Source organism: Seriola aureovittata, chromosome 11 (assembly GCF_021018895.1).
Source record: "Seriola aureovittata isolate HTS-2021-v1 ecotype China chromosome 11, ASM2101889v1, whole genome shotgun sequence".
NCBI lineage: Eukaryota > Metazoa > Chordata > Actinopteri > Carangiformes > Carangidae > Seriola > Seriola aureovittata.
Window position 1 is genome coordinate 16021354 of NC_079374.1, and position 14164 is coordinate 16035517.

At 39.5% G+C, this 14164-nt stretch overlaps 1 protein-coding gene across 1 annotated transcript; it reads left to right on the plus strand.

Annotated features, from left to right (window-relative positions):
• The first annotated feature begins 1964 nt into the window (after positions 1-1964).
• On the plus strand, positions 1965-13917 carry marchf4b (membrane associated ring-CH-type finger 4b). The gene is made up of 5 exons (XM_056390286.1): positions 1965-2257; positions 2646-3373; positions 9921-10076; positions 11383-11575; positions 13320-13917. The coding sequence occupies exons 2-5, from the start codon at positions 2942-2944 to the stop codon at positions 13739-13741; spliced, it is 1203 nt and encodes a 400-aa protein (XP_056246261.1). The 5' UTR covers positions 1965-2257; positions 2646-2941; the 3' UTR covers positions 13742-13917.
• Positions 13918-14164: the final 247 nt, after the last annotated feature.

Consider the following 14164-nt stretch of genomic DNA (forward strand, 5'->3'; position numbering starts at 1 on the left):
GTCAACTCCACATTTCTCAGCCCATCTCATAGCAGCCACTTCAAAGCGAGCTCATATTGTACACAATTTACACCATTTTCAAAGGCTAACTAGATCCATGTTGCTATACCAAACAATTGAAGCATGAGTCTCATAAAGGTGAACTGCTGCCTACAATAGCTTAGCTTCAAAATAGCACCTTCCATTACATTACACCTATTCTCTTTTCATAAGCCATTAAGCCATAAGTCATTTACTCCAGTCAAGGTATTTACATGCTTGCTTTTCTTGCTAATTATTTTTGGAGGAAAATATTAATGAACAGCACTGAAATATATTTTTATATCGATGAGCTCTCCGATGCATTTAAGATTGGTAAGATAAGATGTTATTTAGTCCATGGACACTTTGTTGAATTTAACATTTTTTGCATACTCTGGTTTCACTCCTTTTGTCAAACAGAATTAAACTATGTGAATTTGCTCAGCTTTGTCGAGCCTGAAACCCGTTTGTTTCTGCTTCCAGCTTTAATTTTGGGCGATTGAGGTGCCTTGTTCTGTTGAACCCGCAAATTGCCACTTAAGGCTAGCTGTTTAATCAGGCACTACTTTACACCTGAGATGGCATAAGCAATCACTGGTAATTGCCTGCCAGAAAATAAAACCAGCAGGAGTGAAAGATACAAGTTTAATCTCTCAGTTCACTGTTGGCAATCCATTAAATGCACATCCTGTGGCCACTAGACTGACCACAGTCTTATATAAATTCTGACAAAAAAACAAACATGTTTCTGCCGGCAGAGTGAGTCCAGCCACAGGTGTGTTCATTTCAATTATTCAATCTAGCTACACAGAGCTGCCCTGACTAGCCAGTAAATTGCTCTCCCCTGTATCTGTGTTTTCGTTCCAGCTTTGCCAAATTGTTCATCCTTACCCTTTTCTATTTATGAAATGTCTCCAAAGCCAGCATCATTCATCAGTGGTGGAAATGAACTACTACTCAATAACTTTATTTAAGTACTGATACTTTACTGGAGAATGTGCTACTACATTTCAGAGGGAAATATTATAATTTTTGCTTCATTGCATTCATCTGACAATTATAGTCACTAATTACTTTTCTCCAGATTCAAATGAATGAATAATTGAAACATATTATCATGTTATATAATATGATACATTGTTATCAGATATTTGATATAGTCTATAATAGTTAGAATTGGGTCTATACCGATACTAAAACACTGCTCACATGTTAATGCATTAATAATAAAGATAATACAACAAATTATATAGTACTAAGAAAATTTCAAGTACATTTTAGATGATAATCACTTTTACTGAAGTAAAATTTTGATTGCATGGCTTTTACTTTTACATTTTGGCATTGCTCGATTTTTGGTGCCGAAATTGACTAAGATTAGAAAAATAATAAAAACAACAATGTAATTTATCCATTTGTTGTTTGTCATGTTTTATGCAAAGCTGTCAGAAAATCTCTGCATGCTTTCTGTTGCTCAATTGTATTTCTGGATTTCATAGTCTTTTATGTTAGTAAACTGAGTATCAAAAAAAGCAATCTGAATAAGCCAATATGGGCTTTGAGAAGTTCTGATAGTGACCGCTACTTTTACTTCTCTCATTGGGTTTGAACACTGCTTAATTTCATGTTCTTTTTTTATGTTGACAAAAATTTTTAGTGGCTATCTAAATTGAATCTAGCCTGCGTTTTACTCCTTTAGACATGAATATTTTCAAGCTTTCAGCCACTTTCATGGTGAAAGGCTAACATCTCATCCTTTGGAAAAAAAGAGGGGGAAAAAAACATTAATGACACCTTAAACTAAACGTGTCCCTCTATAATGATGGACGTCTGACCTACAACAGGCAATCAACCAATTCTTTGTGTATTTGTCTCAGTCCACAGTTGTAGTAATGAGTTGGCTGCTTGCATCACTGTGCGGTGGTGACGTGTGGCGTCTGGGAGCTGTCCCAGGAATCATGGTGCTGAAGCTGCAGCACCGATTCAGCAGCCAATGATCGCAGGAGGATCCGGGGCTACGGATGCTTTCACCCAGAGCAGGACAGTCCGACAATCGTGTTGGATTTTTAACCGAGGGATGTAAACCCATCGGCTTTGTTCCTCGGACATGGGAATTCCATAATTGGGGGATGTAAGCTTCGCTCAGACTTGCCAGGGACCTGCAGTCTGTCTGGAATTCTGCGAAGAAAAAAAATCCTGAAACTGTGAGTCGTTAGAAAACGGTGTAGTTCGCCAGGTAAGACAGATTTCGCTTCCTAACATGGCACGCCATCGACTGACTTGATTTGCCTTGAAAGCCTTACAAGACGTCGACAGTAATCTGAGCTCTGCTAATTTAAAAATTTGGCTTTGATTGTTGTTGGAATATTTGAATTTTAAGATTGAACGGTGACATTTCGTTATATAGTCTATTTCAGTCAATTGTACCAAAAGGCAGATTTGATTCTTGGTTTCTGCACTCGTCGTGAATCTGGAGGGAGAAGCTTGTCTAGATAGTTTATATTGTACAGAGCAGGCAGACTATTAAGGCCATGAAATGACAGTGGACACTGAGTGAACGGGCCATAGCCTTATTACTTGGATGCATATTCCTATCAATCTAACATTTGACTTTCCTCTTTTAGCTGTTCCATTTATTGAACTTAATGGCTTCAGACACTTGTTTGCATCGATGGGATTTATTTGCCTTTTGGATTTACATCCTCGTGGGAAGACAATAAAAGACATTCAGTTAAAACATAAGAAAACTAAAAGGGTTCTTTAAACCCCAACACACGCTGGAAAACGCACCCCTGCACACGCTATCCCATCCCACCACATATGTAGAAGTGTTTGCTTATGACGGGGACACATACTGTAAAAGCTGTTTTCTTCCAGCACCTTTGCATGGTGCTGTGAGTTTCTGGCCGGAGACAGCTTGATGCTGCGCAGCCAGGGCATGCTGAAGAGCCGCTGTTGCGTCTTGCTCGGTGACCTGAGGGTGCTCCTTCTCGGGCCACCGGCACCGCCGACACCGCTGCCTCCGCTGACCCCCATGAGCGGCCAAACTACGGAAAGCCATGAGACAGGCGTCACCGTCCCCGACAACAACAACACGTTAACGCGGAGCCACCAGCAAGCAGAGGACCGGACTGCCTTACCTGCGGCAGGAGCCACCGGGCCACCGGGCGGAGAGCGACCGGTGGCGGGCTGGGTTGATGCTGCAGAGCTGTCGGCGGCCCTGCGCGGCTGCAGCAGCTCCTCTGATGATTGCTCAAAGGGCAAACTGGAGGAGAGGTTCTCCCTCACCAGCTACACGGAAAGTGGCTTCAGGACGCCCGTGTGCAGGATCTGCTTCCAGGGACCAGAACATGTAAGTCAATGAAAAATGGTCCTCAAAATGTTACAATAAAATATTTATGTCACAGGAAGTATTCATCCAACCCATTAATCATTTAGTCTACTCTCCCATGCATTTCTCTAGGTTAATCTGAAAATCTGTTGGTGTTGAGTTTGGTTTGAATGAACTCTCCAACTACCCTCACCCCCACCCCACCCCCCTCAAAAAAGACCATAGGGTAACTAATTACCAGCTGATGGTAATGTTGTACATTTAGATCTAGGAACCCCCCCCCCCCCCCTATATGCAGGCTTTACTGGTCAAGCTTCTTTCCAGTGAGAGCATCCACTCCATGTTTCTTGTTAAGGCGGCCACACAGCTGGAGAACCCTCTGAGCAAGGATCCCACTGCATCCTGCTCTCATCCCCTTGCGTGGCTTGAAAAGACAGCCATAGCTAGCAGTGGGAGGATAATGAAAGACCTTGTCTCCGTGGTTGACAAGTGTGGAGGATACACAGCGATGTAGTAACAACTCATTATATCCAAACACTGTGAATTCATATTGATTCATTACATGCATGAAAAAATCAAATAATACCTCTCACTCTGCTGCACTACCTGGAAAAAGCAAAAAATAATAATTATGTGCACAGAACAGAAGGGAAGCACCTTAAAGTTAATCACACTGCATGCCTTCGCTTTTTGGGCCATATTGATGATAATGTCACACTACATCAATCAGGAGAGGAGAAATGTGAACAAAGATGACTAGGGTGTGCAGCAATAAATAACATTAAATTATAACACAGAAGGAGGCACTTAACGATTTGCAGACATTAGTTACACTGTTTGACAGAGCCTTTGAGACCACATTGACAAATATGTCACACCTCGCCAATTGCAATGGAGGAAGGGAGGTTATAAAAGAAAATGTGAGGCAAGACAACTGAGGTGTAGAACATAACTTTATATCCGGCACTCTGCACTCACAGTTGCCTTCGCTTTACCCAAGCAGCAGATTCAGTGTATCATTTCATGGTCATTGCACTGTGTATGGCCTATAATCTCTCTATGTTTCATCAACTAATTACTCCAACAGCAATTCTGTGCATCTTTCCACCTTTGCTCTCAGACTTTGTAATTATTACTGACATGGGGTCTAGTTATGAGATTGGAAGACAAGGCTTCATCCTTGTTTTTTTTTTTGTTTTTTTTTAAAACTCCACAGATAGTCAGCACACTCTGCAGTGCATACAAAGTACCGCTCTCAGAATTCACAGTATTTCCCATGGTCTCCTCCAGCTCATCTCATCAATGCTTCCTGGAGACATTGCAGCTAGTCAATAGCATTTGATTTCATGCCATCCTATCATTATGCAAGTTCTTATCTATCACCGGCCTTCCTTTCCCTGTCGTCTCTTGCTGTTGGTTTGGGTGAAGTCCAGATATGGATCTGCTGAGGTGTAAATGGGTACAAGGAGAATGAGGCTCCATTTGAAAAGAGCGATGAGTGGACTGTGTCACTGTGTGATACAGGCAGTGGGGACATTAGTTATCCTCTATTCTCCCTTAGCCTCCAGCATGTCACATAGACCAAGGTAGCCAGTATCTGATCTGACAATCTACCCTCAAAACACTTCCATCCCCAAGGCTGAGATACTCAAGACAGAGTAAAGAAGGGAGAGAGAGACATAGCTCTCCTCAAGCATACTACTAGAAAAGGGCCTTGTGTCTGACAAAGTCAACAATTTCAAAAAATGATTGTATTTTGATGTAATATGACACCAGACAATGTAATAAGTCTGTGTAATCAAATTCATGTCAGTGTTTTTGGTGCCATTTTCTTTGACGTTCATGATTCATAAACAAAGTCCCACTCTTTTAGGTTCCCATCTTTATTTCCAAATCTGTCTCAATATGATACTCATATTCCCAAATGTACATTTAAAGAATTATTGGTTGTCTTAACTATTCCTCCTCTCTTTCCTTGCCATGACACAATCCCTTCAGCGGTCTCTAAGCCAAATCAGGTGCATATTTTCTATACTATTTATACTCAATGTATATATACAGTAGGCATATGGCTTTTTTTTTTGATTAAGATAGACTTGAAAAATAAAATCATAACCAACTCTTTAACCCAGACTACTGTTGGAGTTAATTTACATCTCCAGACAGACACAAACAATGTGTAGTAAAATGAACAGCTAAGCCAATGTCAGATGAAATAACATAAATTCATGTCTTTTACCTCAATACCTCAGGTTATTCATCAGATTTTTTATATATATAGCTAACTTGAGACATATTTCAATCAAGTTACCAGTTCTGTTTCGGTAAAGGTCAGTGATAAGCTTTACAGGGAACTGCAGCTTGCGTGCATGGAGCTTTATTATTCAAGCTTGAATCGAGACTTTATTTCAACCTCTGCGCTCAAAGAATAAGCAATTTCTCTATATTTTTTATCTTCAGATCATTTTCAGGATGTAGTCATGTAGTGCACAAACGGGATAAAGGGGATATTTAAAAAGTAATATACAAAAAAAGTCACAGAATATTTCTGTGAGTGAGTGATCTTTTCCTGAAGTGTCATGCACTATTACATTGAAGTGGCCTTTGGGGCTAATGCTGCTACTGCCCCATCCTCACTCAACAGCTGCATGTTGAGAATATGGGAGTCCCTGCTGCTTAGAAAAAATGTCAGCTTTCCCTCCTAAATCATAACACAGATAATGCACTTGCAGAGTGTGTTTGTCTGTGGCACAATGAGAAGCCTTGAGGGGTCAAGTTAGCATCATTCCTTCTATATGGCCCCACAGTGGCGAGGCACTGTGCTTTCTGTACTCCATCACATGTAGGATGGCTCCTCTGCCATTTGTTGGGAATGAGATATAAACAAGTTATATAAGCCCATGAATTTTTTTTGTCTTTTCCTAAGTCTATAGAAAGGAGCAGTGAATTCATAAACTTAAATTATAAACCCTGGTTGGTCTTTTATGCAGTTACTTTATAAGGTCCATTAACTGTCACTGGAGGCCTAATGGTTCCTGTAAAATAAGCAATAAGTGGAACGTCCCCCAGTATATGTTTTATGATCAGTCATTATAGGTAAATAAATTTGAAATTATATGACCTTCAAATTGATATTTCAGCAATTGATCTTTTTTTCCCTCTAACTTGTTGAATATAGTTAAAATGCGCATATGAAGCTGTTTTTCAGATGACTGCAGTATTGCAGGTACTTATTAAAGAAAGGCTTGTGGCCTGAATGTCATTGGCTATTGTAAAAATTGCTTTCATTCAGTTTCTGTGGGAGCTAGTTTATTATACCACAATTTCCCTTCGCCTAGAGTTAATAGAGTTCACTTGCATTGATTTCAGACCCTTAAGAAATGTGAATAGCCATCTCTAATGTAGCTTCATGTCATTATATACATTGGGAGTGGATCCAATTTTATAAGGAGAAAATTGGGTGCCCTGAGGTGGTTTTGGGATAATTTAACACAGAAAAATGGATTAACATGACCAAAGCTATCACATTTATCATCTTTTTAATACATCGTGTGCTGTTTTTTCTCAATAATTATAGCTGTTTTATCAACAAAAGGATATATTTCTTTATCACTTTCTGAATGCGTGGGCTGTAATGCCACATTGGTTATCAGTTTCTCTTGCTCCCTCTCCAGCCTCAGTTGTACTGGAGTGATCTAGGTTTCAGCTCTTGGCTGTGATCAGGCCACTCACAGTGAGCGGTCTGAGTCCCACTGGACACGGCAGAAGTGTTCTGGTGCTCCTGCCAATGCACTCCCACCCTGGCCATCTGTAGATGGGCCTTTTCTCCTCTATCTCCCTGCTCTTCCCTCCCTTTTCCTCAACCAGGGTACTGCTCCGTCTGTCAGAGATGTCAGCACAATGACACCGTGGAGAAATAATTTGGAAACTCACTGCACTTTGCGTTTCTTGCTACAATCTCTGTGCCATTTTCATGGTAGACAGGGAATACTAAATACTAAATGCCTAAGCTTAGAGAGTTTGAGAGCTGACTTGCAGCAGAAGGGGTTGGCTAATTTAATTTTCTGTTCACGAAATGTTTTTTGTTTAGTCCCATTAAGATTAAAACATCTATACATGAAGGTCCTGTTTTGAATTTTATAGATCCAAGTAAGTAAACTGCAGGTCACGATCTAAAAAGGATGTAAAGCCTACACCTTTTGGGTCATCATCTATATTCAGTATGACAAGACTTATAATGTATTTTAATGAGCTTGGAGCCCAGGGTGAGAGATTATAAATCTCTCATTTGTTCTTCAGGCAGAATGCAGTTTAAGAATAATGGCCGGTTAAGAAAATGAGCACATATCACTGTTTTGTATTTGCACTATAGCTGATTTCAGAGTCCTCTGAAGGCTGAAAAAATGCATTGATAAGTTGAAAACACATGTTGGTCAAGTTATACATAAGGATGCCTAATCTCAGCTGGTTCACGACATAGCAGTGATAAGCTTCTTTTCATTAATGCTATGCTACATAGTCACATGGTTCAAGATTCCACAAGTCTATTACTGTTGTTGACCACTGAGCGTACTGAGCAAATTGATGTTATGTCCTTTTCAAATGCTTCTCAAAAATAGACTCTTACTCCAATAACCTTGAGGTGCTGAAGTGAAGGTCTGGTTTTCTTTCAGCTACTTCAACTACCTCTTCAAGTCCCCTTCAAATGACTTTTATTCTGAGGAAGGTTCCTAACTGAGTGAAATGACCTGGAAGTATCTAAGTGTCAGCCATGATAAGAGCGAATTCTCTAAAATCTGAGCTTGCCTCAATGCTTCCTATCTGATCTCCTTTACAATGAGGTACACAGGAAGTAGTGCTGTCCCACAACACTTAAAGCGACGCACCATTGTAGTTTCACCATAGCAGACCCACATAAATGTAAAGACAACAAAGCACCTATTTTATACTGACATGATCCAAAACTTATAGAAATCCTTGTATGACTGGCTGAGCTGAAGAACAGGCATATTGAAATTCTAGTCAACAATATCATCGTTATAAGAAAATTACATATTCTATTTCTATATATCTATTTTGTTGTTACCACCTATGAGTAATTGATGGATAAATGAACCATATGTATAAACTGAAAACATCCTTTCTTAGGAGGTGTGATTGTGTTTTGGGCAGGAAACCTTACTTGAATTGTAGGCCTACACCATTGAGTTTGTCACTGTATTTATTTTGGATGTGTTATAAAAAAGAAAAAGCCTAGTGTAGGCTAAATGCAGTTGCATACAACATTGTGTTTTTTTTTCCCTAAGCCCTTATGAATTTCCTTCACATCTTTCTTTGACATTTTCCATTGAGGTCAAGGAAAAGTGATTACAAAAGGAGATTTTTTTTTTTTTTTTTCAACCGCAGCCTTGAGCTACTGCCTCCTAGAGATTAAACACACAATAAAACCAACACTATTTTTTTTTTCAGTGAAATCAACCATTCATAGCTCTTCACCAGGGAGAAAGAAGGGTTTTGAAATGCCCTCAGTTATTCTAACACCCTGACTGACTGACTGACTGATAGTTAGTGTCTTTATAAGATAACAAGTCATGTCAACCAACCATATTTTCTACAATAACTGTATCAAATGTTGGCTCTTGTTTGAAATTGACTGATGAATGCTAGAAAACACCCAGACACAAGATTTTAAGTTTTATATATCAGGCGCAAGTGGAGAAGGAAGGGTTTCTTTGACATTTGAAATTGGTCTGAAGTTGACACAATCTGTATGCAGCTACAAAAGAATATGTATATGATATTCGTGACATTCAGTGTAAAGGCTGCAGTAACAGTGTTCTTATAGTGCAGTACCTTCTCAGCTTTGGTGGGGTTTGCTCTTTGACAGAAGATTCAGTGAATAATCCTCAACTTTTCAATAGTTCTAGTAATCAAGAATTTTGTCTGTTAACAAGGTGTAAGGCAAAGCTTTCATTTCACTGTGTGTACGTGCATGAATGTGCATGCAAAGCTCAGAAAATCAAGAATCAATAAGCCAGCACAAAGAACTGCAAAGAAATATGAGTGTGTGTATAGTGTAACCTGTAGTATATTGCATGTGAAAAGTTTATCTGCAGGGGGTAAATAAAATGAGAAAACCAAGGATTGTCAGATGGTCAATGATTGCTGTAGGCAGATATTTCCTCTGAATAACAAATCACTACTCACAGTATCCTGCTCTTAGGCTACAGTCCAGTATTATGAAGCATAACATTCTAGCAGTTTTATTTATTTTTTTGTAGTCTGCAGTATTTCATTGAATTTTCTGTGCTTATACTGAAAATCTAACCCAGATTTCATCAACACTAGACATTTTTTTTTCTTTATATTGACATCAAAGCTCAGCTCAGGTAGCGAGGTACATTCCTGTTTCACCAGCAGCAGCAGCAGCACACACTGTCCAAGCAACATTTCCACTGACAGTAAAAATGTGAAACATATAACATATCCATACATTTAAATGAACTAAATTGTTTCAAATGCTCGTCCTGGTGTGCTAGTACTGATTGGCTCTGCTTCTTTCCTGCAGGGGGAGCTGCTGAGCCCATGTCGGTGCAGCGGGTCAGTACGCTGCACTCACCAGCCCTGCCTCATCAAGTGGATCAGTGAGAGAGGGTCCTGGGCCTGTGAGCTATGCTACTACAAATATCAGGTCATTGCCATCAGCACCAAGAACCCACTGCAGGTGAGCCTTGGGCGTAATGGATAGCGCTGTAGAAATTTAAAAGGGAAAGAGCTAAATGAGAAGCAAAGATTTTATTCAGTTCAATTCAATTCTATTCAATTTTATTTGAATAGCGCCAAATCATAACATACATTATCTCAAGGAACTTTACACGATAATATCAAGACTGTAATAGAAAGAAACCCAACAGTTCCCACAATGAGCAATGTGAAAATATAAGTTATTGTACCTTCTTGAAACTATGAGACAGTGGCAAGTAAACAGTCAGATGAAAAACTCAAAACACTGAGAACTGAAATGTGTGTTTTGCCTTCTCATTAGGAGAATTTGTTGGTGTATACGGGGGAAAGAGGGAGACAGCCCCTTGCCCCTTCTCCTGTGGGACTCATTCATTCATGCATTTTTGATTTACATATTAAGATCTGGATAGAATGAAACTGCAAAAACACCATTGTAGGAATCACACTGTCTTTGCTGCGGCTGTAGTTCTGCTTTGATCATAAACTGAAGAATTCAAATAAAAATGAATATAAGAATAAGAATGAATGTTTTTGAATTAAACAGAGCTGCTTAGAACAGAATGATTGCAGCAGGAACTCTCTCTCTCAGTTTTAGACTGGTGATATGATAGGACACAGAGTGGACAACCCATGCAGAGGTCAATGCACTGCAGTTTAAGAAAACACATGTAAATAGACAAAATACAGAAAAAAAAAATTAAGAAAACATCTTCAAGTTGATAGCACATCTGCTGCAAATATACACAACACAACCAAATATGGAAATGCGCTGCAAGTAGCACAAATGACAACGGAAGTGTTTCCAGGGGACACTAAAAAGTGACACGCTTGTTGTTCAATGCTTTCTGATTTTCTTTTTTTTTACGTCGGCTACTTGGCAGTGATGTTATGTGTTGTTATTTATTTTAAAAATCCCAGCCGGGCTCATCACCTTTGTGTATTGTGTGTATTTTTTGTGATGTTTTCTTTAGTTGCTCTGCGTTGAGCTCTCTCTGCCACCGTACTTTGCCAATAGTCAGCTGTAGAATGCCCTGAAATTTGATGCTTATGTTTTGGTGGCATAGTTTGGAAATCCAGCCATCAGCCTGATTAACTTATAATGAGCATGTTTTAATCTTTTTAATTGATGATTGTGTTCAATAATGGTGTCTTTATTTTGTTGATACATATCTTTGTGTGTTCTTCTACCCCCTGTCCATAAAGTGTGTCCCAATTCAGTATTCAGTAAAGTTAAAAGTGAAATAAGAACTAAGAACTAAGCGTCACTGAGGACTGTCTTCTTGCAGTGGCAGGCCATCTCCCTGACAGTGATAGAGAAAGTGCAGATAGCAGCAGCCATCTTGGGCTCCCTGTTCCTGATGGCCAGTATTTCCTGGCTGGTGTGGTCATCTTTCAGCCCATCGGCCCGCTGGCAGCGCCAAGATCTGCTTTTCCAGATCTGCTATGGCATGTACGGCTTCATGGATGTCGTCTGCATCGGTGAGATGTTACATTTGACACTGGTTTATTTATTTATCTACTTAAATTAAGGTTCATGCTTCTTCTTCGAATGAGTTTGTGCTTTTTACCACTGAGAATAGTATTGAGTGTGTCATGTCTGGTCACAGAGGTACATTATGCGTTCAACTGGGAAAAGCAAACATAATGTCATAGCTCTCAGCAGAGTCAATAATTATACCTGCCGGCTGTGCACAAATTATTGTGAATGCCATGAACAGTTTACACTATTGACATTTAATGGAATTAATCTATACCACAGTCAACAACTTCAAATCGTTATTGAGTGCGTGGACACTTGTATTTTGGTTCATTATTAATCATCATTCGATCTTTATTAACAGTTTTGTAATATTACAGCCACTATATTAAACGTGATGAGATGCTGTGTGAAAGCTTACGTTAATTAACTCTAATTAAATACGAATGCTGAATGTTCAAAACTCAGTTTTGGCAGCTTCACTGTATACATTATAATGCCTGTCACTCTATAATAAAAGCTGCTGCGCCAAAGTCGGACAAACTTCAAGCTTTCTGAACTGATATAACACAAAAGAAAAAAATTAGCATTGCAGCGTACTTAACCATCTTCTGAATTTTTGTGGGTGTCCAAATTGAAACTTGTAGCATCCACTTTAAGCCTGCTGTCCTCTAGAGCCCGAGGGCCCTCATCGATGACTGTGTGATGGCATCTCACATTAAGAAAACTCTTAACTGCCTCTGCTGCAGACAGCACAATGAGAGGAAGAGGAGATCGATTGTCTCCGGTTTGGTGGCGAGGATTGACTGTTGAGTCATTAACTCTACACTTTACACAGATTAACTTGTCACCTGGCAGATTTTAAGGCCTGACTTTCAGTTGTCCACAAAGTTAGAGTGGAAGAGAAACAGGATTTTATCAATATACTCTGTGTGCTGTATATAGAGGAGGTTAGGATTTATTCATGTCCATGTTTGGCAGACTGCTCTCACTTTAGTTGCTGCAATACGTAAGCCTTATGAAACTCTCATGTCAGAGGACAATATAACTGAAATAAAATAATTGAAATCTGTTCTCTATAATGAATACAGCTTCAAGATACAGTGGTAACACTTATTTCAACCACACCTATTTAGCATTGCAGTATAATTGTTGCTGTATTAAAAGATAATAATAGATAATATTACTTATAAAATAGTTGTAAGCAGATATAAGGACATTAAGTGTTAAATGAGTATAACTTTTCCTATGAAGATATATTGATAGATATACTGATTATATAATACAATAAAAACCACACATTCTGTATTTCCCTCTACACGACTTTAATATGAAATAAATACTGAATACTCAAAAAAAGTTGTTACAGATTGATTTCAATTTTTCATATACGCAGTTCAGTGACCACGAATCAATAAGTAATTTTAAACTGTGATAAGTTGTTATCGAACAACCTCAGAGAACAGAAAAATCACTTTTGCTAACTTAAATCCAAAAATGGTGAGTATCACTGTGTCACAAGTTGTGCCGTGTCTACAGTTTTTCTAAGAAATAAAGATCTTATCTGTGGGTTATGGTGCAGTACTTTAAAGATGAGTTGTTTTGTTCCGGTACTCCCTCAGCTAATACTCTCTGCAGGCTTTAACACAGTGAATCTACCACTGCAGAGATATATATCACTTTGTGGCGTCATTAAGACTGCTGCCAGACACTGACATTGTCTGTTTGATGCTCTGATCTCCACAGCACTAATTGTCCACGAGGGACCTTCTGTGTTCCGTATCTTCCACCGCTGGCAGGCCGTGAACCAGCAGTGGAAGGTCCTGAACTATGATAAGTCTATGGACAGCGATGACCTGAAGGATGCCACTGTGGACAGGACTCTGTCTCAGCCCAGCCAGGGCTATCAGACTGGGGTAGGAGTGTCCACTTCCACCTCCTCACTGATGGTGGTAGCCTCCACAGCCGTCGGCTCCACTTCCACAACTGTGGTGACGGCCGCAGGAGGACTGGGAACACATGTGGACCCCAACAGCGGCAGCGCAGTGCCAGACCAACACTGTCCCTACAACATCCTCCACCTCCTCAGCCACCTGAGGCAGCCGGAGGCTCGCAGCCAACCCAGCAACAGCACACGAGAGCTGGTCATGCGAGTCACTACAGTCTGAGGAGTAAGTTGAGGCCTTATCTCACATGGAGATGAAAGATTTATGAACCAGCTGACAGTTGAAAAAAAAGTCTTATCTTAACTGCACTGGATTAAGACCATGTTCTTGTTTGTTTCAAAATGCATCTCTGATGTCCTTACATGGATTGAATAAAAGTCAAAGTTGTTTGATTTTCAGATTTGGTTCGAAAATAATTATTTATGGCATGAGCATGGATCATTCTTGATCTGTGGGACAGTATGATCAAGTGATAATAAACTCAAAGGTCAATTTACTTATGATTAAAAGCTTTTAACTGCATCGTTAGAAAGTTGATCTTTGAGCTGCAAAATCCTCTAAGTTTGACTTTACAATAGAAAATATTTGAAATCTGCATCAAACCTGGATCTCATAGTAGTGATGAACAAATATGTGATACATGTA

Bases quoted from the DNA above. Each gene is read 5' to 3' on its own strand.
- marchf4b (XM_056390286.1), top strand. From the start codon at position 2,942: ATGCTGCGCAGCCAGGGCATGCTGAAGAGCCGCTGTTGCGTCTTGCTC. The intron at 10,077-11,382 runs GTGAGCCTTGGG...GTCTTCTTGCAG, and splicing joins GCACCAAGAACCCACTGCAG to TGGCAGGCCATCTCCCTGAC. The intron at 11,576-13,319 runs GTGAGATGTTAC...TGATCTCCACAG, and splicing joins CATGGATGTCGTCTGCATCG to CACTAATTGTCCACGAGGGA.